Genomic DNA, 24,791 nt, shown 5'->3' with positions numbered 1-24,791 from the left:
ACACATACGATGCACAGGTCCCCACAAGAGCAGCTTGGGGTGAGTACCAGATCTGTGTCAGTTTGACAGGGTCCTGCATTTGGGGAGTTGGGGTCTCAGGAGCCCCCCAAGCACCAGAGTTCTGCTGGGAGCTGAAGGGATTCCCCAGCTGACCTGGCCCAGGGTTCTAGCCCCTCGGGCTGGCCAGATGTGTGCAGCAACCTCTCCAGACAGCTGCTCCCTGGCTGCTCTTGCTGATGGAGCTCTCGGCTCCGGAAGCTGGCTGCCAGGCACTCAGGGTCTCACTACCCCCTTCCTCATCTAGAGAAGCCTGCACCATGAGGCGGTGCGGTGCGGCACTGTCCTTCCTGCTGAGTGAGGTGAGCAGCACTGATCTGGGCTCAGTGTGGACCCCGGGCCTGAGGTCCCTGTTCTGAAAGGCCCCGAGTTGCCCCACGTGAGCTCACAGGGGAAACTCGGGTACAGAGAGGCTACCCAGGATTCCGGGAAACCAGTGAGCCAAGCCCACGACCCGAATGCAAGATAGTTTTCATTCATTAAAAAAAAAAAAATTAAATTTCATGTGTATAGAAGTTCTGCTGGAAGGTATCTGTGTACCACATGGGTGCAGTGCCTACTGAGGCCAGGAGAGGACATCAGATCCCCTGGAACTGGAGTTACAGACGGTTGTGAGCCTCCATATTGGTGCTGGGAACAGATCCAGTCCGGCAGAAGAGCAGCCAGTGCTCTTAACCACTGAGCCATCTCTGCAGAATCCCCTTCATTTGTTTTAGATTTATTGTTCATTCTTGTGTGTGCATACTTTTTTTCCCAGGTGAGACAGGGTCTCATGTAGCCCAGGCTAGTCTCAAACTTTCAGTGTAGCCAAAGATGACCTTGACCTCCTGACCCCTGTGCCTCCGCCTCCTGAGTGCCCGGACCACAGGCTGAGGGCTCACGCCTCCTGTGTGTGTGGTGCTACAGATGGAGCCCAGGGCTGCATGTAGGCTAGGCAGGGCTCCATCCACTGCCTGGAGGCTGGGAACAGGAAAGAGAAAGCTGGGGAGGGCAGGAGTCAGGGAGGGAGCCGCAGGGAGAGAAGAATGGTGGGGGAGGAGGGGAGGGCTTTCTGTGGAACTCAGAAGGGCAGGCAGCCCCACGAGGCTCACAGGCTGGCCAGGCGCTGCCCGGACAGTCTTTGCCATTAAATTATCTATTTATTTTTGAGACAGGCTTTCCCTGGCTGGCCTTGAACTTGCTGTGTAGACTAGGCTGGCCTCAAATTCACCAACATCTGCCTGCCTCTGCTTCACTGGGGGAATAGAGTCTTATGCTACCATGCTCAGCCTCTTTAAAAAGTTACACTTATTGAGTTAGTGTGTGGTGGGGTGCCATGGGGTGCGTGGAGGTCAGAGGACAGTTTGTGGGAGTCGGCTCTTTCCTGTGTGGGCCCCAGGATGGAATCGTCAGGCTCAGTGCCAAGCACCTGCACCCACTGGGCCTTCTCCACAGACCTTTCCTGCTCTTTAATTTAACTTTTAAATCATATTTTGCTTGTGTACCTTATGTGTGTGTTCACATGCACACCTGCATTAGGGTCTGTGGGTGTCCATACCACGGCACAGACAGCTGAGGAGTTGCTCCTTCTATCATGTGGGTAACAGGGATTGAACTCAGATCATCAGGATTGGTGGCAAGTCCCTTTACCTGCTAAGCCATCTCACAGGCCCATATTTTCTACACTGAAACATTCTTAAAATTAAAATTAAAACAACTTGAGTTAGGGTCTCCTTATGTAGACCAGGATAGCCTCAAACTCATAGAGATCCACATGCCTCTGCCTCTGGAATGTTGGGATTAAAGGTGTTTGTGCCGGGCAGTGGTGGCACAGGCTTTTAGTCCTAGCATTCTGCAGGCAGAGCCAGGAGGATCTCTGTGAGTTCGAGGCCAGCCTGGTCTATAGAGTGAGTTCCAGGATAGCCTGGGCTACACAGAGAAACCCTGTCTCGAAAAACAAAAACAAACAACAAACCCACTTCCCTCCCCCACCAAAAAAGGATGTGCGAATATGGCTTAAACTTTTTTTTTCAGACATGAACTCACTGTGTAGCCCAGGCTGTCTGGGAACTCATGGTAATGCTCCTGCCTCAGTCTCTCAAGTGCTGGGATGACAGGTGTACACTGCTTTCTTGAGACTCTGCCCAAGAAGGGAAATAAGGAAAGGAAGGAGGGAGGGAGGGAGAGAAAGAGGAAAAGAAGGACAGAGAGAAAAGTAAAACGGGGTGAGTATCTGAGCATGCCTTAGGAGGGGACTGTGACCTGGCAGCAGGGGCGCCACTGGGAGACTGGGGAGGGCTTCCTGGAGGAGGCGCAGTAACTGCAAAGACGCTGAGGCAACTTGAGGAGGAGGCTGGTGAGGCTGGGGGAGGCAGGAGCTGGTGACGCGGCTTTGGGAGCCACGGGGAGGGTGTGGACTTTCTACTCTGTGGGAAGGTTAGGACAGCAAGCAAGAGGTTCAGGGTGGATCTGAGGGTGGGGTCTCCATTCCTGGAGAGGACCAGCACCCAGGGGATCTGAGGACAAGCCACCCCAGGCTGTTCCCACCCAGGCTGTTCCCACCCCAGGCTGTTCCCACCCCAGGCTGTTCCCACCCCAGGCTGTTCCCACCCCAGGCTCTTCCCACCCAGGCTGTTCCCACCCCAGGCTGTTCCCACCCCAGGCTGTTCCCACCCCAGGCTCTTCCCACCCCAGTCTGTTCCCACCCCAGGCTTTTCCCTCCCCAGGCTGTTCCCACCTGAGTCTGTTCTCACCCCAGTCTGTTCCCACCCCAGGCTGTTCCCACCACGGGATGTTCCCACCCCAGTCTGTTCCCACCCCAGTCTGTTCCCACCCCAGGCTGTTCCCTCCCCAGGCTGTTCCCACCTGAGTCTGTTCTCACCCCAGTCTGTTCCCACCCCAGGCTGTTCCCACCACGGGATGTTCCCACCCCAGTCTGTTCCCACCCCAGTCTGTTCTCACCCCAGGCTGTTCCCACCTGAGCCTGTTCCCACCCCAGGCTGTTCCCACTCCAGGCTGTTCCCACCCCAGGCTGTTCCTACCCCAGGCTGTTCCCACCCCAGGCTGTTCCCATCTGAGTCTGTTCTCACCCCAGTCTGTTCCCACCCCAGGCTGTTCCCACCACGGGATGTTCCCACCCCAGTCTGTTCCCACCCCAGTCTGTTCTCACTCCAGGCTGTTCCCACCCCAGGCTGTTCCCACCCCAGGCTGTTCCCACCCGAGCCTATTCCCACCCCAGGCTGTTCCCACCCCAGGCTGTTCCCACCCCAGGCTGTTCCCACCTGAGCCTGTTCCCACCCCAGGCTGTTCCCACTCCAGGCTGTTCCCACCCCAGGCTGTTCCTACCCCAGGCTGTTCCCACCCCAGGCTGTTCCCACCCCAGTCTATTCCCACCCCAGGCTGTTCCTACCCCAGGCTGTTCCCACACCAGACTGTTCCCACCCCAGGCTGTTCCCACACCAGGCTGTTCCCACCCCAGGCTGTTCGCACCCCAGGCTGTTCCCACTTGACCCTGTTCCCACACCAGGCTGTTCCCACCCCAGGCTGTTCCTACCCCAGGCTGTTCCTACCCCAGTCTGTTCCCACACCAGACTGTTCCCACCCCAGGCTGTTCGCACCCCAGGCTGTTCCCACCCCAGGCTGTTCGCACCCCAGGCTGTTCCCACCCCAGACTGTTCCCACCTCAGGCTGTTCGCACCCCAGGCTGTTCCCACTTGACCCTGTTCCCACCTCTTCTCACCCAGGGCAGAGCAGCCCCTGTCTGTGGCCTCCAGCAGCTGGGTTAGACCTGGTCAGCACTCTCAGAAACTCCCTACAGATGGAACCTTGGCCTCACACATATTTCCTGAAGCTCTACTACCCCGGGGGTCTGCTCCATGTTGCCTGACTCTAGTCTCTCCTAAGATTGTTGGCGAAGGAGTTCTCACTCATCCTAAGCCCTGATCACGCTTGAATCCACTCTTCCCCTCACTCACCACCATCTCTGTCTAGAGTTCTGGTGAGCACCTGCTGGCCCTGGGCTCCATTCCCAGCAAAGCAGAAAGTCTAAGCAACCCAAAGGCGGCCACACCCTCCAAGGAGCGTCTTAGCGGGTGTTACGCACAGAGCTACAAGGCTCTGGACAGCACAAAAAAATCCCCAAAAAATATTTACAGAATAAAATACAGAACCTGAGCTCCGCCCCAAGCCCTGCTCTGGCCGCGCCCCAGGCCTCCCCTGAGCCCTACCCGGGACTTTTCTCTGAGACCCGCCCTGTACATTCCCTGGGCCCCCAGGCCCGCCCCGAAGCCCCGCCCCCGGCCCACCCCGAAGCCCCGCCCCCAGGCCCTCTGCTGGGAATTGGGGAGGCTTTCTATAATGGTGACTATTATAGTGAGTCCTACAAGGATCCGACCGGGGCACAAGGCAGAGAGAGGATCAGTTTGGCCGGTGTGATCCGGACGATCCAGAGCAGGGAGGAGCCTTGTCCTGTGCCCGGTCCACATCGAGGCTCAGCCGCTGTCTGTTCTCGCCCTTCCACACCGTGGACCCGCTCTGGCCCTGTGGCTGTGTTGGCAGGCCTCAGTTTCCCCACTTACTCTTCTGCCTGATGCTGGAGACAGACGTTTGCGAAGCTCAGGAGAGAGCGGCGGAGGGTTGAGCCGCCCGCTGGTCCCCACCGACCGCACCCTTCCCGGAAGGCTCCATTTCGTGGGGCCGGCTGCGGTCAGCACTGGACAGCTCCCTGCCATCCCGATTCCCTTCCCGTCAACAGCCCAGGAGTGGGGCGTGCCCAGCTCATGGCTCCCAGGGCCCTGTGTTCAAACCCCAGCACCAGTGACTAGGAGTGAGGGACAGGACCTAGCACCACAGATTTTTTTTTTAAGTGTAGAGTTAAGGAGATGGCTCAGCAAGTGCCTGCCTGAGTTCAGTCCCGGGGTCCACAGGCTGGGCGGATAGAACCAACTCTTTTTTGTTTTTGTTTTTGTTTTTGTTTTTCGAGACAGGGTTTCTCTGTGTAGCTTTGCGCCTTTCTTGGAACTCACTTGGTAGCCCAGGCTGGCCTCGAACTCACAGAGATCCGCCTGGCTCTGCCTCCTGAGTGCTGGGATTAAAGGTGTGCGCCACCATCGCCCGGCCCAGAACCAACTCTTGATAGTTGTCCTCGGACCTCTACTTGTGGGCTGTGGAATGTGTGTGCTCCCCACAAATAAGTCGATAAAAATAAATGGAATAAAACCATAACACACACACACAGACACACACAGACACACACACCGCACGCACGCACGCACGCACACACACACACACACGCACCGCGCACACACACACACACACACACACACACACACACACACACACACACCGCACGCATGCATGCATGCACGCACGCACGCACGGCCTGCTCACCAAGGGTTAATGCACTCAGGGAAGCTGAGGCACAGTTCTCAGCCTTGGTCCTGGTGAGAACTCTGTGAAGCTCGGGGTCCCTTGGCGATATCCCTGCTCGTGACTTCTTGCTGTCTCCCCAGCGAGTCCAGGAGCCGGTGGATTCTGGAGCGGTCCCTGCCAGCCCTCTAGGTGGGGGTGTGATCCGGAGACATTTCTCAGGGACCCTGCTGATGCCTCCACCGTCCAGCAGCCTCAGGTCCTCAGGGGAGGCAGAGTCTGGTGCCCATGTGGTTTTCACCATCGGAACTCGAGGGAAAGAGAGAAACCAGGACCCAACTCAGAGCAGGTGAGGAGCCAGAGGAGGCAGAATTTGTGTGTTGCTTGAGCCCTTCACATCAACAAAGGAGTCAGGACAAGAAGTCAAACATGGCAGGAACCTGGAGGCAGGAGCTGATGCAGAGGCCATGGTGCTTCCTGGCTGGCTTCCCCTGGCTTACTCAGCCTGCTTTCTTATGGAACCCAGGACCACCAGCCCAGGGATGACATCACTCACAATGGGCTGGACCCTCCCCCATCCATCACTAATTAGGAAAATGCCCTACAGGCTTGCCCACAACCTGATCTTATGGAGGCGTCTTCTCAGTTGAGGCTCCCTCCTCTCTGCTGACTCCAACTTGTGTTGAGTTGACATAAAATTAGCCAGGACGGCCGGGCGGTGGGGCCGGGGCTAGACTCTGGGTGATAAACGGCTTGTTCAGCCAGCACCATATAAACCAGGGTGTGACACTTGGAGGGATGAAGTCAGAAGGGTCAAGAGTTCAAAATCAGCCTCATCTCAGGGGCAGCCGGGTGGAACTGACAGGGGCTGGGGTGTTAACGGACCCAGGAGGGGGCTCAGCAGAGTCTGGGTGGGGGCACTGGTGTGTGGACCAAGATGGGAGCTTGGCTTATCATGGCGCACACCAGTGAAGGTGGAAGCATCTCGTGTAATGTCTGTTTTGATCTTTGCAGTGAGGCCAAGAGGCATGGGAACCCATGTTTACACCCACCCCACCCCTGCTTTCCAAGACAGAATACAGGGCGGGCAGCAACTTACCACTGTCAGTTTGGGAGGGGTGGAAGGCAGGACTGGGGACCAGGCGGGGAGTCGGCGTGGAGGGGCATGGCTTTAATCCCAGCACTCAGGAGGCAGAGGTAGGAGGATGTCTGTGAGTTTGAGGCTAGCCTGGTCTATATAGTGAGTTCCAGACCAGCTTGAGTTATGAAGTGAGATCCTGTCTTAGACACTGTTCTACTGCTGTGAAGAGACACCATGACAAAGGTAACTTGGAAAAGAAAGCATTTAACGTATGGCTCACAGTCCGGGGTAGTCCATGACCATCATGGTGTGGAGCAGGGCAGCGGGCATGGTGTGGAGCAGGCAGCGGGCATGGTGTGGAGCAGGGGCAGCGGGCAGGCATGGTGTGGAGCAGGGCGGCGGGCGGGCATGGTGTGGAGCAGGGCGGCGGGCATGGTGTGGAGCAGGCAGCGGGCATGGTGTGGAGCAGGGCAGTGGGCGGGCATGGTGTGGAGCGGGCAGCGGGCGGGCATGGTGTGGAGCAGGGCGGTGGGCATGGTGTGGAGCAGGCAGCGGGCATGGTGTGGAGCAGGCCGGCGGGCATGGTGTGGAGCGGGCAGCGGGCGGGCATGGTGTGGAGCAGGGCGGCGGGCATGGTGTGGAGCAGGGCGGCGGGCATGGTGTGGAGCAGGCAGCGGGCATGGTGTGGAGCAGGCCGGCGGGCATGGTGTGGAGCGGGCAGCGGGCGGGCATGGTGTGGAGCAGGCAGCGGGCATGGTGTGGAGCAGGGCAGCGGGCGGGCATGGTGTGGAGCAGGGCGGTGGGCATGGTGTGGAGCAGGGGCAGCGGGCATGGTGTGGAGCAGGGCGGCGGGCGGGCATGGTGTGGAGCAGGCCGGCGGGCGGGCATGGTGTGGAGCAGGCCGGCGGGCGGGCATGGTGTGGAGCAGGCCGGTGGGCGGGCATGGTGTGGAGCAGGCGGCGGGCATGATGTGGAGCAGGGCGGCGGGCATGGTGTGGAGCAGGGCAGCGGGCAGGCATGGTGTGGAGCGGGCGGCGGGCATGGTGTGGAGCGGGCGGCGGGCATGGTGTGGAGCAGGGCAGCGGGCGGCGGGCATGGTGTGGAGCAGGCGGCGGGCATGGTATGGAGCAGGGCAGCGGGCGGGCACGGTGTGGAGCAGGCGGCGGGCGGGCATGGTGTGGAGCAGGCAGGGGGCATGGTGTGGAGCAGGTGGCGCGCATGGTGTGGAGCAGGGCAGCGGGCGGGCATGGTGTGGAGCAAGCGGCGGGCATGGTGTGGAGCAGGCGGCGGGCATGGTGTGGAGCAGGGCAGCGGGCGGGCATGATGTGGAGCAGGGCGGCGGGCATGGTGTGGAGCAGGGCAGCGGGCGGGCATGATGTGGAGCAGGGCGGCGGGCATGGTGTGGAGCAGGGCAGCGGGCGGGCATGGTGTGGAGCAGAGCAGCGGGCGGGCATGGTGTGGAGCAGGGCAGCGGGCGGGTATGGTGTGGAGCAGGTCGGCGGGCATGGTGTGGAGCAAGCGGCGGGCATGGTGTGGAGCAGGCGGCGGGCATGGTGTGGAGCAGGGCGGCGGGCGGGCATGGTGTGGAGCAGAGCAGCGGGCGGGCATGGTGTGGAGCGCGGCAGCGGGTGGGCATGGTGTGGAGAAGGCGGCGGGCATGGTGTGGAGCAGGGCAGCGGGCAGGCATGGTGTGGAGCAGGGCAGCGGGCATGGTGTGGAGCAGGGCAGCGGGCGGGCATGGTGTGGAGCAGAGCAGCGGGTGGGCATGGTGTGGAGCAGGGCAGCGGGCGGGCATGGTGTGGAGCAGGGCGGCGGGCATGGTGTGGAGCAGGGCAGCGGGCGGGCATGGTGTGGAGCAGGGCAGCGGGCGGGCATGGTGTGGAGCAGGTCGGCGGGCGTGGTGTGGAGCAGGGCAGCGGGCATGGTGTGGAGCAGGCGGCGGGCATGGTGTGGAGCGGGCAGCGAGCATGGTGTGGAGTAGGGCAGCTGGTGGGCATGGTGTGGAGCAGGCGGCGGGCATGGTGTGGAGCAGCGGGCGGGCATGGTGTGGAGCAGGGCAGCGGGCGGGCATGGTGTGGAGCAGGGCGGCGGGCATGGTGTGGAGCAGGGCAGCGGGCGGGCATGGTGTGGAGCAGGTCGGCGGGCGTGGTGTGGAGCAGGGCAGCGGGCATGGTGTGGAGCAGGCGGCGGGCATGGTGTGGAGCAGGCGGCGGGCGTGGTGTGGAGCAGGGCAGTGGGCGGGCATGGTGTGGAGCGGGCAGTGGGCATGGTGTGGAGCAGGGCAGCGGGCGGGCATGGTGTGGAGCAGAGCAGCCGGCGGGCATGGTGTGGAGCAGGGCAGCGGGCGGGCATGGTGTGGAGCAGGCGGCGGGCATGGTGTGGAGCAGGCGGCGGGCATGGTGTGGAGCAGGGCAGCGGGCGGGCATGGTGTGGAGCAGGCGGCGGGCATGGTGTGGAGCAGGGCAGCGGGCGGGCATGGTGTGGAGCAGGCGGCGGGCATGGTGTGGAGCAGGCGGCGGGCATGGTGTGGAGCAGGCGGCGGGCATGGTGTGGAGCAGGTCGGCAGGCGTGGTGTGGAGCGGGCAGCGGGCATGGTGTGGAGCAGGGCAGCGGGCGGGCATGGTGTGGAGCAGAGCAGCGGGCGGGCATGGTGTGGAGCAGGGCAGCGGGCGGGCATGGTGTGGAGCAGGCGGCGGGCATGGTGTGGAGCAGGCGGCGGGCGTGGTGTGGAGCAGGGCAGTGGGCGGACATGGTGTGGAGTAGGGCAGCGGGCGGGCATGGTGTGCAGCAGGGCAGCGGGCGGGCATGGTGTGCAGCAGGGCAGCGGGCAGGCATGGTGTGGAGCAGGCGGCGGGCATGGTGTGGAGTAGGGCAGCGGGCGGGCATGGTGTGGAGCAGGGCAGCGGGCGGGCATGGTGTGGAGCAGGCGGCGGGCATGGTGTGGAGCGGGCAGCGGGCAGGCATGGTGTGGAGCAAGCGGCGGGCATGGTGTGGAGCAGGCGGCGGGCATGGTGTGGAGTAGGGCAGCTGGTGGGCATGGTGTGGAGCAGGCGGCGGGCGGACGTGGTGTGGAGCAGGGCAGCGGGTGGGCATGGTGTGGAGCAGGGCGGCGGGCGTGGTGTGGAGCGGGCAGCAGGCGGGCATGGTGTGGAGCAGGCGGCGGGCATGGTGTGGAGCAGGCGGCGGGCGGGCATGGTGTGGAGCAGGCCGGCGGGCATGGTGTGGTGCAGGCGGCGGGCATGGTGTGGAGCAGGCGGCGGGCGGGCATGGTGTGGAGCAGGCCGGCGGGCATGGTGTGGTGCAGGCGGCGGGCATGGTGTGGAGCAGGGCAGCGGGCGGGCATGGTGTGGAGCAGGCGGCGGGCATGGTGTGGTGCAGGCGGCGGGCATGGTGTGGAGCAGGCGGCGGGCATGGTGTGGAGCGGGCAGCGGGCATGGTGTGGAGCGGGCAGCGGGCATGGTGTGGAGCAGGGCAGCGGGCGGGCATGGTGTGGAGCAGGTCGGCGGGCGTTGTGTGGAGCAGGGCGGTGGGCATGGTGTGGAGCAGGCGGCGGGCGGGCGGGGTGTGGAGTAGGGCAGCGGGCATGGTGTGGATCAGGCGGTGGGCATGGTGTGGATCAGGCGGCGGGCATGGTGTGGAGCAGGCGGCAGGCGGGTGGGGTGTGGAGCAGGGCAGCGGGCATGGTGTGGATCAGGCGGTGGGCATGGTGTGGATCAGGCGGTGGGCATGGTGTGGAGCAGGCGGCAGGCGGGCATGGTGTGGAGCAGGGCAGCGGGCATGGTGTGGAGCAGGCGGCAGGCGGGCATGGTGTGGAGCAGGGCAGCGGGCATGGTGTGGAGCAGGCGGCGGGCGGGGTGTGGAGCAGGCAGCAGGCGGCGGGCATGGTGTGGAGCAGGCAGCAGGCGGGCGGGGTGTGGAGCAGTAGCTGAGAGCTCACATCTGATCCTCGAGGAGGAGGCAGACAGAGTGGGCCTAGCCTGGGCATTTTGTTTGTTTGCTTGTTTTGTTTTGTGAGACAACGTCTCACTCACTGTGTATCCCTGGCTGTCCTGGAACTCATAGACCAGGCTGGCCTCAAACTCACAGAGACCCGCCTGCCTCTGCCTCCCGAGTGCTGGGATTAAAGGCGTGCGCCACCATGCCAGGCTCTCCTGGACTTTTGAAACCTAAGTCCACAGAGTGATTTACCTCCTCCAAGGCCACACCTCCTAATCCTTCCCAAGCTGTTCCATTGATTGGGAACCCAGCAAGCACTCAAGGCTATGAGCCTGTGAGGGCCGTTCTCCTTCAAACCACCACAGGCCCTGTCTCAAAACCAAAACCCAACCGAAAGAGAGAGAGAGAGAGAGAGAGAGAGAGAGAGAGAGAGAGAGAGAGAGACAGAGACACAGAGAGAGAGACAGAGACAGAGAGACAGAGAGAGACAGAGAGAGACAGAGAGACAGAGACAGAGACAGAGACACAGAGAGAGAGACAGAGACAGAGAGACAGAGAGAGACAGAGACAGAGACAGAGACAGAGAGAGACAGAGAGAGACAGAGAGAGACAGAGACAGAGACAGAGAGACAGAGAGAGACAGAGACAGAGAGAGACAGAGAGAGACAGAGACAGAGAGAGAGACAGAGAGACAGAGAGAGAGAGAGACAGAGACAGAGACAGAGAGACAGAGAGAGAGACAGAGAGACAGAGAGAGACAGAGACAGAGAGAGACAGAGAGAGACAGAGAGACAGAGAGAGACAGAGACAGAGAGACAGACAGAGAGCACATAGAGGGACAGAGAGATTTTCTTTCTTTCACCGTGTGGGTCCCTGGGACAAGCTCAGGTCCTCAGGCTTGGTGGCAAGTACCTGCACAGACTAAGTCCCTGGTTGGCCCCCTATGTCTTCAGCCTGGGGACAGGCGCAGTGTGGAGTCACTTCCATGTCACATACCCTCATAACAGCTCCTGAGGCTGTTCCTGCCGGTTCCCTCCCAGCACAGTGCCCTCAGGGGACTTCCACCAGGCCTGAGGCATGGCTCTCTCATGGCCATCTCCTCCGCGCTCTCTGGGGCCAACACTTCTGCTAATTAGGATGGAAAATGTCCTCTCAGCTCTCTGCCACTCTCCGGGAAATTCCCCCTGAGACTAGGAGGGGTGGTGAGGGGTGGGAACCTGAGTTTTCTAGAACTGGGAGGTCTGAGGCAGGAATTGTGGCTGCAAGGTGGAGCCCTGGGGTGTGTTGGGGCCAATGAGATCTCTTCCTGCAGAGGGTCTGAGCGCTGTGGGGCTATAAAGACCTGGGGTGTCTGCAGGGTCCTGCTGGCTGCCCTGAGCTCACAGGCAAGGTGGGTCTTCACTCCAGCTCTTTAACCCCAGGGGTGGGGACGCAATGAGGGTCTTAGCACAGCAGCGGTGCTCCAGAGAAGTGACTGGCTTCCCCTCTGTCCCCTGCTTTTATCTCTTGGGATCTCTGGCCTGTGACTTTGTGTGCACGTGTCTGGGCAGGGGGTACTCCCAATCTCGCCGTCTCTCTGGGACCCCTCCTGTGCTGGCTGGGCCTGGACCTCGAGCCTGCATCTCTGAGCGTGCGTCTCTGGGAACCAGACCCTGAATCTAGGCTTCTCGCTCAAGTGCCAGGGAGCGTCGGTGACCAGTGGGCACAGCCTCAGGTCTGAGTCTTGCGATCTTCCCCGCCTGGCTTCAGCACCGCGGAGAGGAGCTCCGTGGGGTGGACCCCGGCTCTGTTGCACAGCCCCTCCCGGGGCCGCGCATGGAGACCCCGGGTGTCAGCCGCGCAGGGCCTCCCCGGCCCCCGAAGCACCTGTGGGGACAGCCACGGCGCCCCATCCGCATCCAGCGGCGCTTCCACTCGGACCCGGAGCCCAGAGAGCGGCCTGCGCTCGGGAAGTCCCGGCGCTCGTGGCCCAGCTCCTTCCACCGCCGGTAGGTGGTAGGGCGGGGCCTGGCTGAGAAGGCGGGGCCTGGGCGGGGCCTGTTCGAGGAGACGACGTCTATGGCGGGGCCTGGCGAGGGGGCGAGACTTACCGGATGGGTATGGGTCGCGGTTTGCAGGAGGACGGGGAGCAGCCTAGCTGCCCACAGAAAGCAGGCGGAGCGTGGAGGGGCTGGGTGGGGCCTGCCTGGAGTGGGCGTGGCCGGTGGTGGCCGGTCAGGGTGTCAGTTGGGGAGGGACACTTGGCGAGGGAAGGTGCTGGCCTTTAGGAAGGCAGGGTCGGTGGGGACCGGGAAGAGATGGGGCGGCGCATAAGTGGGCGTTGTCTGCAGAGGGCCGAGGGCTTGAGCCATGAGCGCGTGGAGGGGGTGCATAGGTCGGTGCGGTAAAATCCTGATCCCTCCAGGGGCGGGGCCTGAGGTTTGTGGGCGGGGTCTGACTCCTCGGCGGTGGGGCGGGGGCGTGGCCTGGAGGTGACTGAGCCACGTCTGGAGGGCTGTGGGGGACCAGGTCTTCTGGGGGCGGGGCTGAGCACCCGGGTGCTGGGCTGGCGGGGTGCAGAGGAGTCGGGACTGCTCCCGGGGCTACACCGGGAGCCTTGAGGAGTGCACCTCGGAGGAAAAGCTGAGGATAGGTGAAGTGGCCTTGGTTTAGTGGATCTGGGCGACTCAGGGTGCCCAGTGCCGTGGGCTCCGGGTGCGACTGTGGCACCTGCAGGTGACAGTCTGCAGTGCCCCACCGCAGGGTACAGCCTGCCGCCACTCTCCGGTCATGTGTGTCTCTGCGGGTCCCCACTCGAGGGTGTCACACGCAGTTGTGTACGGGCTGAGTTTCCTTTTGGGTGGCCATGGGTGTGTTGGCAGCTGGGTGGGACTGTCCTTGCCAGTCCTCCGCTGGGTTTCAGAGGGGAGGGCTGCTCTGGAATGTTCACAAGTGTTCAGGAGGCCTTACAACCCCCTCCCAGCATCCAGGTGGCCCTTAGGTTACTAAGGAAGGGCAGGACCCACAGCCATGGTGCTGGGAAGCAGTTCATCCACGGCCCGCCACTTGCCCCGGTCCTTGAGGGCCAGAACACAGGTCCGTTCTTGCACTTAAGAAGGACTGGGGAGCCCGGCGGTGGTGGCGGCGCACACCTTTAATCCCAGCACTTGGGCCAGAGGCAGGTGCATCTCTGAGTTCGAGGCCAGCCTGGTCTACAGAGAGAGCTCCAGGACAGCCAGGGATACACAGAAACCCTGTTTTGAAAAACAAAACAAAACAAGAATATATTATAAACAAGAAAGGAGGAGGGGCAGGGCCTGTGCCTGTGTAGGCAGATCACTACTGTGCTCCCAGCCTTCAGTTCCACACACCGGTCCTCCCTGCACCCTGGGGCTGGAGGACCATCATGGTCATCCACAGCTGCATAGCCAGTTTGAGGCCGGCTTGGGGTGTGTGAAACCCTGTCTAAGAAGGAAGAAGAAAGGAGTGGGGCTCCCGAGCTCTCTAGAACAGGCATTCAGGATAAGAGATGAAGAGACTCCTCTGGGGTGAGGCAGTGTCCCAGGAGGACAGTGTGGTGGGGGGGGTCTCCAGCTGTGACTGTGTCTCCAGGCACAGTCACCTGGGAGCCACAGGAGTCCTTGGTGGCTCTGAGAAGAAGCCCTGGGACAGAACAAGCTCCCAGGGTGAAGTCCAGCCTAGGGGATCTAGACCTCATTACTCCCCTCTCTGAGCACGGCTGTACTCATGAACCACCCAGCACCACAGCCTCAAACCCTGCTTCTAGCACCCTGGAGAGCCCTGGGCACAGATGGGTTCCCTCGGCCCAGAGGACCGGGTCTGCATTCCCAGGTGACCCAGTAGGGTCTGCCCCACCCTTTCCAATGACTCATGATTTTCCATTTTCAAGAAAGAACAAACATACTTCCTTTGGGCCTCTCTGGTGGGGGAGGGGAGATCCCACATGGCTGGGCCGCTAATGTGCCTCACAGAGCCGCGTGGGAGGGGCGGGGCTCACCCCCGGGGAAGTCAAGGCTGGGAGATGGATGCTCTGGTCCCTAGTCTGAGCCTCCTCATCCAAGCAGTGGATGGCACGCATTTATGAAGCACCTACTGTTTACCAGGTGTGGATTGAGACCTACAAAGAGGGGCTCAGGTTGCTAGGGGCGGGTCCTAGGGTGGGAGTCAGGCAGGCCCAGCTGGAAGATGTAAGTGCGGTGTGGAGCAGCAGAGAAGTGAACAGGCTGAGCAAGGTGTGTTCAGCAGGGGACAGAGGCTGTTTCAGAAGGAAGGGTGAACCTGCAGGGCGGAAGAGGGGCTTCCGCTCACCTGTTCACGGCCTGGGCGTGGCTGGGAGGGACCTGGCCCTGCCCTGGTCCACTGCGGGCTGGCTGGATCCTGGAACAGCAGGTGGAGGAGAGCCTGGAGCCCAGGCGGCTGAGGGCCCGGCAGGTTACATAGGTGTGAGTTCAAGCTGAGCTGGAGGAGAGCCCTAGCAGGGCCTGGAGGAGGGCGGCTCCGCGCGGCGTTCTGTCTCTGGGCGCTCCCGGAGTCACACAGCGGTACAGGCCAGCACGAGGCCGTCCAGTGTGGCCTCGCGGGACTGTGGCCCTTGAAGCTCAGGGGGGCCAGACTTTGAATGTCCGGTCCAGGTTTTGTGGCTTCTACTCTGTATTAAAAGCTGCTAATACCCCGTGACTGCTGGAGCCATTAATAAAACACAGATTTAACTCTGAATGAAGCTGTTATAGTACAGCCATTAATAAAATGTTAATGCTAGGCTGGTGCTGGGACTGCAGAGGGATGGATAATTAATGAGTTAAGTGGAGAGGCTCAGACATGGGAGTTCACTGACCTGGGATCCTGTGAACTCACTCTGTCATGCAGCTGTGTGACCTCAGGCAAGTGGACCGACCTCTCTGTCCCTGCTAGCGTTTTCTTGCGCTACACAGACCTCATGGTTGTCTTCACTTTCTATTTTCCATGATTTCGAGGGTAGAACTAAATACCCCTGGGACCACAGTGATTTTCCCTCAGGCCTGGAGTGATGTCAGGACTCCCTGGACCCTGGCTGGGACCTCTGCTCCCTGGGGAATGGCTATAGTTAGCTGCGGCCCAGCAGCCACAGATGGTATTTTCATCTCGGGCTCAGCGAAGTCTGTTCCCAGCAGGTGTCCGATTGGGTTGGAGGGGCTTCCTGGCCGGGTCCGAGCCTCCCCACACATGACCTGTAACTCCGCTACAGCTGCACCGTCACTCAGGTCCCCACTGAAGTCTTGCTCCACAGCCGTGGATCCCCAGGGTGACTGGAAACCTGGGTGTCGCCTTCCTGGGGACATGCAGGGAGGAGCTGGCTGCAGGGGTGTGTGCTGTCTCCCCGCCCCCACCCTTCTGTACCGCCTGTCCATTGGGCATTCTGGGTCTTTCCTTTGCCTGTGACATGCGAGCCTCAGTTTCCACTTTTGTCAAATGTGACTAGGTCCTTTGACTCCTGGAGACTTCACAGACCCTATCTCCCAAGCCGTGGGGTCCCGCTGGCGGGGTGGGGACATCTGGAGCAGCCCCAGCGGGACGCTTTTGCGGGCGGATGTTTGTGGGGGAAACGCAGCCTGGCTGTTGAAACGGTCCAGATGCAGGGCCTGGGGAATGTCAGTGCATGGGGTCACGCAGGGACCTGGGGGCTGGAGCTGGACTGCCTCGGTTTCCCCTACCTGGCAAAGGGTCTGTCATCACTGGTCCGATCTCGGTAGCGTCCTCACCCTGCTGGTGGGCTGCCCCTACCTCAGGGATTCCTCTCCCTGGGAGGGGACAGCCATCCTTCCCGACTCCCACATGCCTTTTTTGTTTGGTTGTTTGGTTTTGGTTTTTGAGACAGGGTTTCTCTGTGTAGCTTTGCGCCTCTCCTGGAATTCACTCTGTAGCCCAGGCTGGCCTCGAACTCCCAGCGATCCACCTGCCTCTGCCTCCTGAGTGCTGGGATTAAAGGCGTGCGCCACCACCGCCCGGCCCACATGCCTCTTTTTGAGGCACTTTGAAGTCGGGGTGTCCTTGGATTCCGCAGGTGCCCCGGAGGTGGAACGGCAGGTGTGACTGAGGCAGTTCTCAGCCCAGACACCCGCACCAACCCTTAACCAGGGCTTGGGGGCGAACATCTATCTTTCCAGCACTTGGGAGGCTGAAGCAGGAGGATTACCATGAGTTTGCCGTCAGCCTGGGCTACCTGAGGCCGTCTTAAAAATAAATCAGTCAATAAATATATAATTAGAAATAGAGTTAGAGAATAGAGTGGTAGGTGTGCGGTGCCTCAGTTTCCCCCGGCGCCAGGGCGGGAGAAGCCTAGCGATGGGCGGAGCCTGGCCCTCCTCTCTGACCTGGGCTCCGCCCCGAGCGTCTAAAAGGCCCCGATTCCCGGTCCGGCCTCAGCCCAGCCATGCAGGGCCCCGCAGCGCCTGGCTCCCCTCGGGGGTCCCCGCGCGGCTCCCCCGCGCTCTGCAGGAAGCTGCTGGTGAACCGGAGCCTCCGCCTGCAGCGCCGCTTCACGGTGGCCCATCCGCCTTGGTGAGGCGAGCGGAGCGGGCCAGGGAGCTGGGGGGGGGGGGAGCCGCGGGGGCCCGTGCAGCTCGTGGGGATCGGGGCTGTGGGGTCGGACGGGGCTTCCGAGGCAGGGCTGGAGACCCCGGTTCTTTTCGGGGTTCGAATCCCGGCCTGCGCTGTGACCTCGTGGGCTGGGCCTTATCGCGGTCAGGGGACCTTGTGGGCGCACTGTGGCGGGCGGCGGGCGGCACCGGAGACGGCGGTCCTGCTGCGGACGGAGTGCCCCACCTGGACCCCGAGAGCGAGCCTGAAGACGACGGCAGGTCCTCAGCAGGTTGGACCTGAACGCGGGTCCGAGGTCCCTCTGTGGCTCGGTGCCTCAGTTTACCGCGCCTGGCCCGCGCCGTTCCCACAGCCGGAACGCGGACCTCGCCCGCTGCTGCTCGCGTCATGGAACGGCCGCCTGACCCCGCCAACCCCGGCTAAGTTTAGAGCCAGAGAAAAGCAGCTTCCCGGACCCCCGGCGCCCGAGGGCGGGATTCGAACCCAACACCCTGCAGTCGCCCCCGCCTCAGTTTTGTCGTCTCAAGGGGGACGGCAAGGGGACCGCCACCCGCAGGCATTGGCATGGCGAGTTTGGGGTTCACGGGAACCCCCGGGGCCTGAGCACAGGCCCACGAAGCCCCGCCCCGCGTGACGTCACGACGCCCGTCTGTAAGGTGCCCGCAACCGGGCTGAGCACGCACGAGCAGGGCCGTGTGCCCCAGGGCCCGGACCCGGGCGGACGGTCACGGCACCGCGCCTCCGTCCGCGCCCGTTTCCGCCCCACGCGTCTCCTCCCTTTAGAAGTGTGTCTGCTCTACGTGTGAGTGTGTCGGCTGAACGCGTGCGAGCACGCGTGCGTGCGTCCCGGGGAGTGGAGTCACAGTTGCGCGCCCTCGTGGGGCAGCGAACCCCAGTCCTGGGAGGAGCGGCCGGTGTTCTCAGCGGCGGAGCCGCTCCCCGGACCCCTTACACGGACGCTCGCAGGAGCGGGTGCCGTCGGGGGGCGGGGCCTCGGGGGCGGGGCGTTGTGTGGGGCGGGGCCTCGTGGGGGCGGGGCTGGACTCTGTGGGGGCGGGGCCTCGGGGCCTCGGCTTTGTGTGGGGCGGGGTCTCGTGGGGGCGGGGCCCTTGTGGGGCGGGGTCTCAGGTGGGGCGGGGCTTTGTGGGGGCGGGGCCTCGCGGGCAAGGCTCTGTGTGGAGCGGGGCTCTGTGTGGGGCGGGGCTTTGTGTGGGGCGGGAGACCCTGTGTGGGGCGGGGTCTCGAGGTGGGGCTTTGTGTGGGGCGGGGCCTTAAAGGCGGGGCTCTGTGTGGGGCGGGGCCTCGGGGCGAGGCTCTGTGTGGGGCGGGGCTCTGTGTGGGGCGGGGCCTCGGGGCGAGGCTCTGTGTGGGGCGGGGCCAATCGTCGGGCTGTGCCAGGCCCGCCTCGGTGGCCCGGCCGCTGTCACTCCAGACGCACCGGTGGCCTCTGCCCCCTGACGCTGCTCCCCCTCTGGTCCTGCCCTCAGCTTTGACCTGGAAAATGGGTTGGCGAGCGGCAGGGGGCCCCTGGACCCGCAGTGCGGCCGCGCCCTCCACCCCCCGGGTCCGCACGGCCAGCGGCGCGAGTCCTTCCTGTACCGCTCGGACAGCGACCACGAGCCCTCGCCCCAGGCCGTGTCCCGGAGCTCCTCGGCGGCCAGCGAACTGTGAGCCCTTCCTCCTCTGGAAAAACTGAGAAGCTCTTCCGAGGAGCTCGTAGAGGGTTTGCCGCCGAAGCGGCGGTTCCCGGGGGCGGCGGTTCCCGGGGCGGCGGTTCCCGGGGCGGCGGTTCCCGGGGCTGTTCACATCCAGCCCGTAGCAAACACCGTGGTGTTGGGGACAGAGTGGTTCCCAGTTCGTGAGCAGGAAGGCCAGTTACAGCCCCTGGACGAGTACTTTTATTGAGCTCCCTAGTAGCTGTGATGAAAAGGGAAACAATTACTTCTGCCCTGACTCTAAGACCCCGACTGTCCTTGGGACTCAGTTTCCCGTTTTAGATACGGTAACGTGGGGGTTGGTTAGAGAGGTTGCGGTTTTCCCTGCAGACATGGAGAAGACATGATCGTCACGCCCTTCGCCCAGGTGGGTGCCCCGCCGCCCTGTGGACGCGAACCCGGGGAGCTGGGCCTCCTTACAGCTGAGCACCGCCCTCACCGCAGGTGCTGGCCAGTCTCAGGACCGTGCGCGGCAACGTGGCCGCCCTTGCCCACGGCCCGGGCAGCGCCAGGTACCGGGAGGGCGGCGGAGGCCGGGGCGGGGGTGCCTGGGGGGTCGGGTCCCCCCTGAAGCCCGCGTCCGCAGGCAGCCGCTCCTGGGGACCCCTCCGCGCAGCAGCCCGCCCGCCCACACAGGTACGCACCCCTGCCCACCCGCAGCCCTGCCGCCCCCGCCCACGTCACAGGCCTGTCTGGGCCACACAGCCACTGCAGGGCGGGGGCGGCAGGGCTCCCCCTGGCCACCCTGACCCGCCCCCTCCAGGGGACTCGGAGCTGGCGCAGCAGACTCTGGAGGAGCTGGACTGGTGCCTGGAGCAGCTGGAGACACTGCAGACGCGGCGCTCGGTGGGCGAGATGGCGTCCAACAAGGCGAGGACCCAGCACCTCTGCTCCCCTCCTCCCTGATCCCCCTCCTCCCTGCTCCCCCTCCTTTCTGCTTTCCCTCTTCCCTGCTCATCCTCCCTGCTCCCCTCCGCCCTGCTCCCCCTCCTCCCTGCTCCCCCTCCTCCCTGCTCCCCCTCCTCCCTGCTCCCCCTCCTCCCTGCTCCCCCTCCTTTCTGCTTTCCCTCTTCCCTGCTCATCCTCCCTGCTCCCCTCCGCCCTGCTCCCCCTCCTCCCTGCTCCCCCTCCTCCCTGCTCCCCCTCCTCCCTGCTCCCCTCCTCCCTGCTTGTCATCCTCCCTGCTCCCCCTCCTCCCTGCTCCCCTCCTCCCCGCTCCCCCTTCTCCCTGCTCATCCTCCTCCCTGCCCTGTCACAGTTCAAGCGCATGCTCAACCGCGAGCTGACCCATCTGTCGGAAACCGGCCGCTCGGGGAACCAGGTGTCCGAGTTCATCGCGCAGACCTTCCTGGGTGAGCGGCCGGCGACCTCCGCGGTGGGGAGGACCGGAGAGGCCGTGAGGGTCGCGTGGGGGAGGACCCGCGGTGGGGAGGACCCGCGGTGGGGAGGACCCACGTGGGGAGGTCCCGCGTGGGGGAGACGCGCGTGGGGAGATGCGCGTGGGGAGACGCGCGTGGGGAGATCCTGTGGGGGAGACGCGCGTGGGGGAGTCCCGCGGTGGGGAGGACCCGCGTGGGGGAGACGCGCGTGGGGGAGTCGGGGTCTCCCCGGCCCGGCTGGCCAGGCCCCGGGGGAACCGTGGGCCTGGGGCGCGGCAGGCTCCCCCGTGGGCGGCAGTGCGAGCCCCCGCCCCCGCAGACCAGCCGGCCGAGGTGGAGCTTCCCCCGCTGCCCACGGAGGACCACCCCGCGCCCCTGGCCAGCGCGCCGCGCCCCGCCAGCCTCCCCGCCGGCGCCGTGCCCCGCTTCGGGGTCCACACAGACCAGGAGGGGCAGCTGGCCAAGGTGGGTCTCCCCGGAGCTGCGGGCCTCAGTTTCCCTCCCCGGGCGCCCGCCCCGCAGCCCTGACGCTGACTGGTCGCTTGCAGGAACTTGAAGACACCAACAAGTGGGGACTGGACGTGTTCCGAGTGGCCGAGCTGAGCGGGAGCCGGCCGCTCACAGCCGTGGTGTTCAGCGTCCTCCAGGTCCTCCACCCCTGCTCCCCGCCGACACCCGGGGTTCAGGCCTCAGCTCTTCCCTGAGTGGGTGGGGCATTTAGACGGGCACTGAAGGACGGACAGGAGTTTACTGGGCTTAGTGACTACTTTATAAATCTATTTATTTGTTTTGTGTACACTGGTGTTTTGCCGTGGGTGTCGCGTCCCCTGAAACCGGAGTCACAGACAGTTGTGAGCTGCCAAGTGGGTGCCGGGAACCGAACCCGGGTCCTCTGGACGAGCAGTCAGCGCTCTTGGCCACCGGCCATCTCTCCAGCCCTTAACAGCTGTTTTAGACAAGGCCCAGCGCTGTCTGGCCTTGAAGAGGCCTGGATTGGAACAGCGGGTCCCGAACGCGTGGGGCAGGCGGCAAAGTTGGAGGAATTCAGGGAGGCCGCGGCACCAGGGCGTCCTGGGGGAAGGGGCACTGAGGGATGCACAGGAGTTGGGTGAGGCGAACTGGAGCGCGGAGCCAGGCCTGAGCCGGGTCTGTGACACGCCAGGAGCGGGGCCTGCTCAAGACGTTCCAGATCCCCGCGGACACGCTGCTGGCGTACCTGCTCACGCTGGAGGGTCACTACCACGCCGACGTGGCGTACCACAACAGCGTGCATGCTGCGGATGTGGTGCAGTCTGCGCACGTGCTGCTGGGCACCCCCGCCCTGCAGGTGCCACGCCCAGCCGAGGGCAGCGGGCGGGCGCGGGGTGGAGTGGGCACCCCCGGGCCTGACGCCCAGGGCCCGCCAGGCCGTGTTCACAGATCTGGAAGTCTTGGCGGCTGTCTTTGCATGCGCTATCCACGACGTGGACCACCCGGGGGTCTCCAATCAGTTTCTCATCAACACCAGTGAGTGAGGGGACCCTAGACCGAATCACCCTAGCGCGCAGACTCAGAGGCGCGCCCGGGGCCTGGATGCTTTCTGCATGCAGGGGCCTTAGAGCTTGGGCTTCACCGCATACTTAGGAGTTGGCCAGGGACGCCCCCTGCCCAGCTGTCGTTGGGAGGAGTGGGGTCGAGGCCCGGCTGTCCCCACAGACTCGGAGCTGGCGCTGATGTACAATGACGCGTCGGTGTTGGAGAACCATCACCTCGCCGTGGGCTTCAAGCTCCTGCAGGCGGAAAACTGCGACTTCTTCCGGAACCTCAGCGCCAAGCAGAGACTGAGTCTGCGCAGGATGGTCATAGACATGGTGATGTCACGGCGCGGGGCGGGGCCCCTCCACACTGGCGACAGTCCTGCTGGCGGGTGGCCGGGGTTCGGGCTCTCCTTTATTGGGGGCCATGGTGTACTTAGCTCGGGCCTTTGGTTTTCCTTGGTTGTTATTTATATTTGGGAACTCACCATCCCCTGCCTCCACGTCCGTGCCCACAGGCGGGCGGCTTCAGCTGGCAGCTGTGGCAGGGCGTGTGTCTCTGGGGCCCGATGGCTCCGGGGCGAGTGTCCCTGGCGGGGTGACACCCCCGAGTGCGTCCGTGGGCACACCCCGGGCGGCCCCGGAGTGGATCCTGCCTCGGCTCTAAGCCTGCCCTAGCTCCCTGTGCTCGGCTGTGCCCCGGGCTTTGCCCTTTAGCCCTCCCTCTCGCGCTGGGGACACTGAGGCACAGGTCTCAGAGTGCAGCATCCGCGACTTCGTGCCCTCCCCAGGTGCTGGCCACAGACATGTCTAAACACATGAGCCTCCTGGCCGATCTCAAGACCATGGTGGAGACGAAGAGGGTGACCAGCCTCGGGGTCCTGCTCCTCGACAATTACTCTGACCGCATCCAGGTGCGCCGGCGGCCCGGAGCCTCAGTTTCCCCACCCGGGGGATGAGGGCCCCTGGGCACTGAGCTTTTCAGGGATGTGGTGAGGTGCGGCCGGGCCCTCCTGAGGCCGCACCCCGCCCCGCAGGTCCTACAGAGCCTGGTGCACTGCGCTGACCTCAGCAACCCCGCCAAGCCGCTGCGGCTCTACCGCCAGTGGACCGACCGCATCATGGCCGAGTTCTTCCAGCAGGGCGACCGCGAGCGGGAGCTGGGCCTGGATATCAGCCCCATGTGTGACAAGCACACGGCCTCGGTGGAGAAATCCCAGGTGTGTGCCGGGCCGCGCCCGGGGGGTGGGGAGCCCCGTGTGACCCGTGACTGCCCCTGCCGGGATGCGCCCCTGCTCCGCTACAGGGTGGGCTCTTTGTCTTTCCAGACAGGGTTTCTCTGTGTAGCCCTGGCTGCCCTGGATCTCACTCTGTAGCCCAGGCTGGTCTCGAACTCACAGAGATCCGCCTGCCTCTGCCTCCCGAGTGCTGGAATAAGGGGTGCACCACCACCGCCTTGCTAGGGCCTGATTTGTTGTTTTGAAGACAGTCTCATTTTGTCTGAAGTCTGGTATAGAACTCACTGGCTTCAGATCAGCCTGCTTCAGTTTCCTGAATGTTGGACTAGAATGAGTTCTTTCAAGAGGGTTTTGAAGGTTGAATAGGAGTTGAGAAATGAGCATTCCAGGCATAGGACACCATGCAGATAACCTTGAGATTGGGCTGATTCTAGGCTTCACTGTGACTTACTTGCCCCTTCTGCGGTCACCCTAAGGTGGGATTCATTGACTACATCGCCCACCCACTGTGGGAAACGTGGGCCGACCTGGTGCACCCCGACGCTCAGGAGCTGCTGGATACCTTGGAAGACAACAGAGAGTGGTATCAGAGCAGAATACCCTGCAGCCCCACCCACACCACGGGCCCTGACAGGTTCCAGTTTGAGCTAACCCTGGAGGAGGCAGAGGAGGAGGAGGACGGATAATGAAGGACAGGCTCGGCCCTGGACATCCGGTCCTCAGAGTCACCCGGCGCCTGTCCTCCAGGACCAGCCCAGAGTGCAAGGCCTGCCTTATCCAACAAGATTTGGGGCCAGCCTAGCATGGACCACGAAGTCACCGCCAGGCTCTGGGCACCTCTGGGCGCTGGTGACCTCTGGAGCGATTCCCGTGGTACCAGCTTCTCTTCCCACCCGTCAGGGCGGACAGCCGAGGTTTACGCATAGACAAGGCTTGGGGTCCGCTCTGACCACGGCTTGGCTGGAAAGGCGCTGGTGTCTGGGGGGTGCCTCCCCGACACTGCTCCTGCCTCAGCCTGCACCCGGGCTGGGGCTCTCTCTGCCTTTCGTTCGTTCGTTTGGATTCTTTTCGATGGAAGACGGAAGCCCGGTTCCCATGCCCTGTGAGCAGAGCGACCCCAGCCCCCCAGTCGCTGTGTCTAGATGTCACTAGATGTCCTGCCTTCAACCGTCCAGCCACAGACCTTTACTGAGTCCCCAGGGAGAATCCCTTTTGTAAATAGAGGCAGGGTCCACCCCCACTGAGGTCTAGTGTCTCCTGACACCAGAGACTGCAGGTGACCCTCCTAGAAGGCCCCCCCACGCCTCTGTCTCCCTGCGATCTGCTCACACGTTCACTAAACACGGCTGGCGGGACCCATGCAGTCTCCCTGTAGTAACCTGGAGATGGAGTGCCGGTCTGTCCTGCAGTAGGCTTCATGGATGAGCTCAAACCAGTGTGTAGGGCCTCAGCAAACTCAGCTGTGGGTCCCCAGATTCAGGAGGAGGAGGGGGTGAGGTGCTATGCAGGCACAAGAGAGGCTGGGGGCGTGGCTCAGGGGTGGAGCCCCGCCTAGAATCCCCAGGGAGGGGCTGGGGGCGTGGCTCAGGGGTGGAGCCCCGCCTAGAATCCCCCAGTGAGGGGCTGGGGGCGTGGCTCAGGGTGGAGCCCCTGCCTAGAATCCCCAGTGAGGGGCTGGGGGCGTGGCTCAGGGGTGGAGCCTAGAATCCCCAGTGAGGGGCTGGGGGCGTGGCTCAGGGGTGGAGCCTGGAATCCCTAGTGAGGGGCTGGGGGCGTGGCTCAGGGGTGGAGCTTTAGCATGTGGGAAGTCCTTAATTCCTTTTCCAGCACTGCAAAAATAGAACAGACCTTGTCAGGCCCATCATTCACTTGTGGGGAAACTGTGGCACAAGCCATCCCTCATGCCTTCTGAAAACTTCCACGCAGACAGTGGGCACTGGGTTCTGGTG

General features: G+C 63.3%; 1 protein-coding gene across 2 annotated transcripts; it reads left to right on the top strand.

Moving 5' to 3' along the window:
• Positions 1–317: 317 nt before the first annotated feature.
• Pde4c (phosphodiesterase 4C) lies at positions 318–23,975 on the top strand. Of its 2 annotated transcripts, none has more exons than XM_059244298.1 (16): positions 318–359; positions 5,547–5,752; positions 18,484–18,663; positions 19,042–19,078; positions 19,156–19,223; positions 19,298–19,347; positions 19,475–19,581; positions 19,970–20,063; positions 20,410–20,555; positions 20,639–20,737; positions 21,253–21,417; positions 21,497–21,596; positions 21,786–21,940; positions 22,396–22,518; positions 22,744–22,824; positions 23,319–23,975. In XM_059244298.1, the coding sequence occupies exons 1-16, from the start codon at positions 318–320 to the stop codon at positions 23,526–23,528; spliced, it is 1,863 nt and encodes a 620-aa protein (XP_059100281.1). In that variant the 3' UTR covers positions 23,529–23,975. The 2 variants fall into 2 exon arrangements, with proteins under 2 accessions (XP_059100281.1, XP_059100280.1); XM_059244297.1 differs by having other exon boundaries at positions 22,642–22,824.
• Positions 23,976–24,791: the final 816 nt, after the last annotated feature.

The sequence above is a fragment of the Peromyscus eremicus genome, chromosome 17 (assembly GCF_949786415.1).
Source record: "Peromyscus eremicus chromosome 17, PerEre_H2_v1, whole genome shotgun sequence".
NCBI classification, from domain to species: domain Eukaryota; kingdom Metazoa; phylum Chordata; class Mammalia; order Rodentia; family Cricetidae; genus Peromyscus; species Peromyscus eremicus.
Note: the sequence above shows the minus strand (reverse complement) of the source record. Positions and strands in the feature narration are given on the sequence as shown.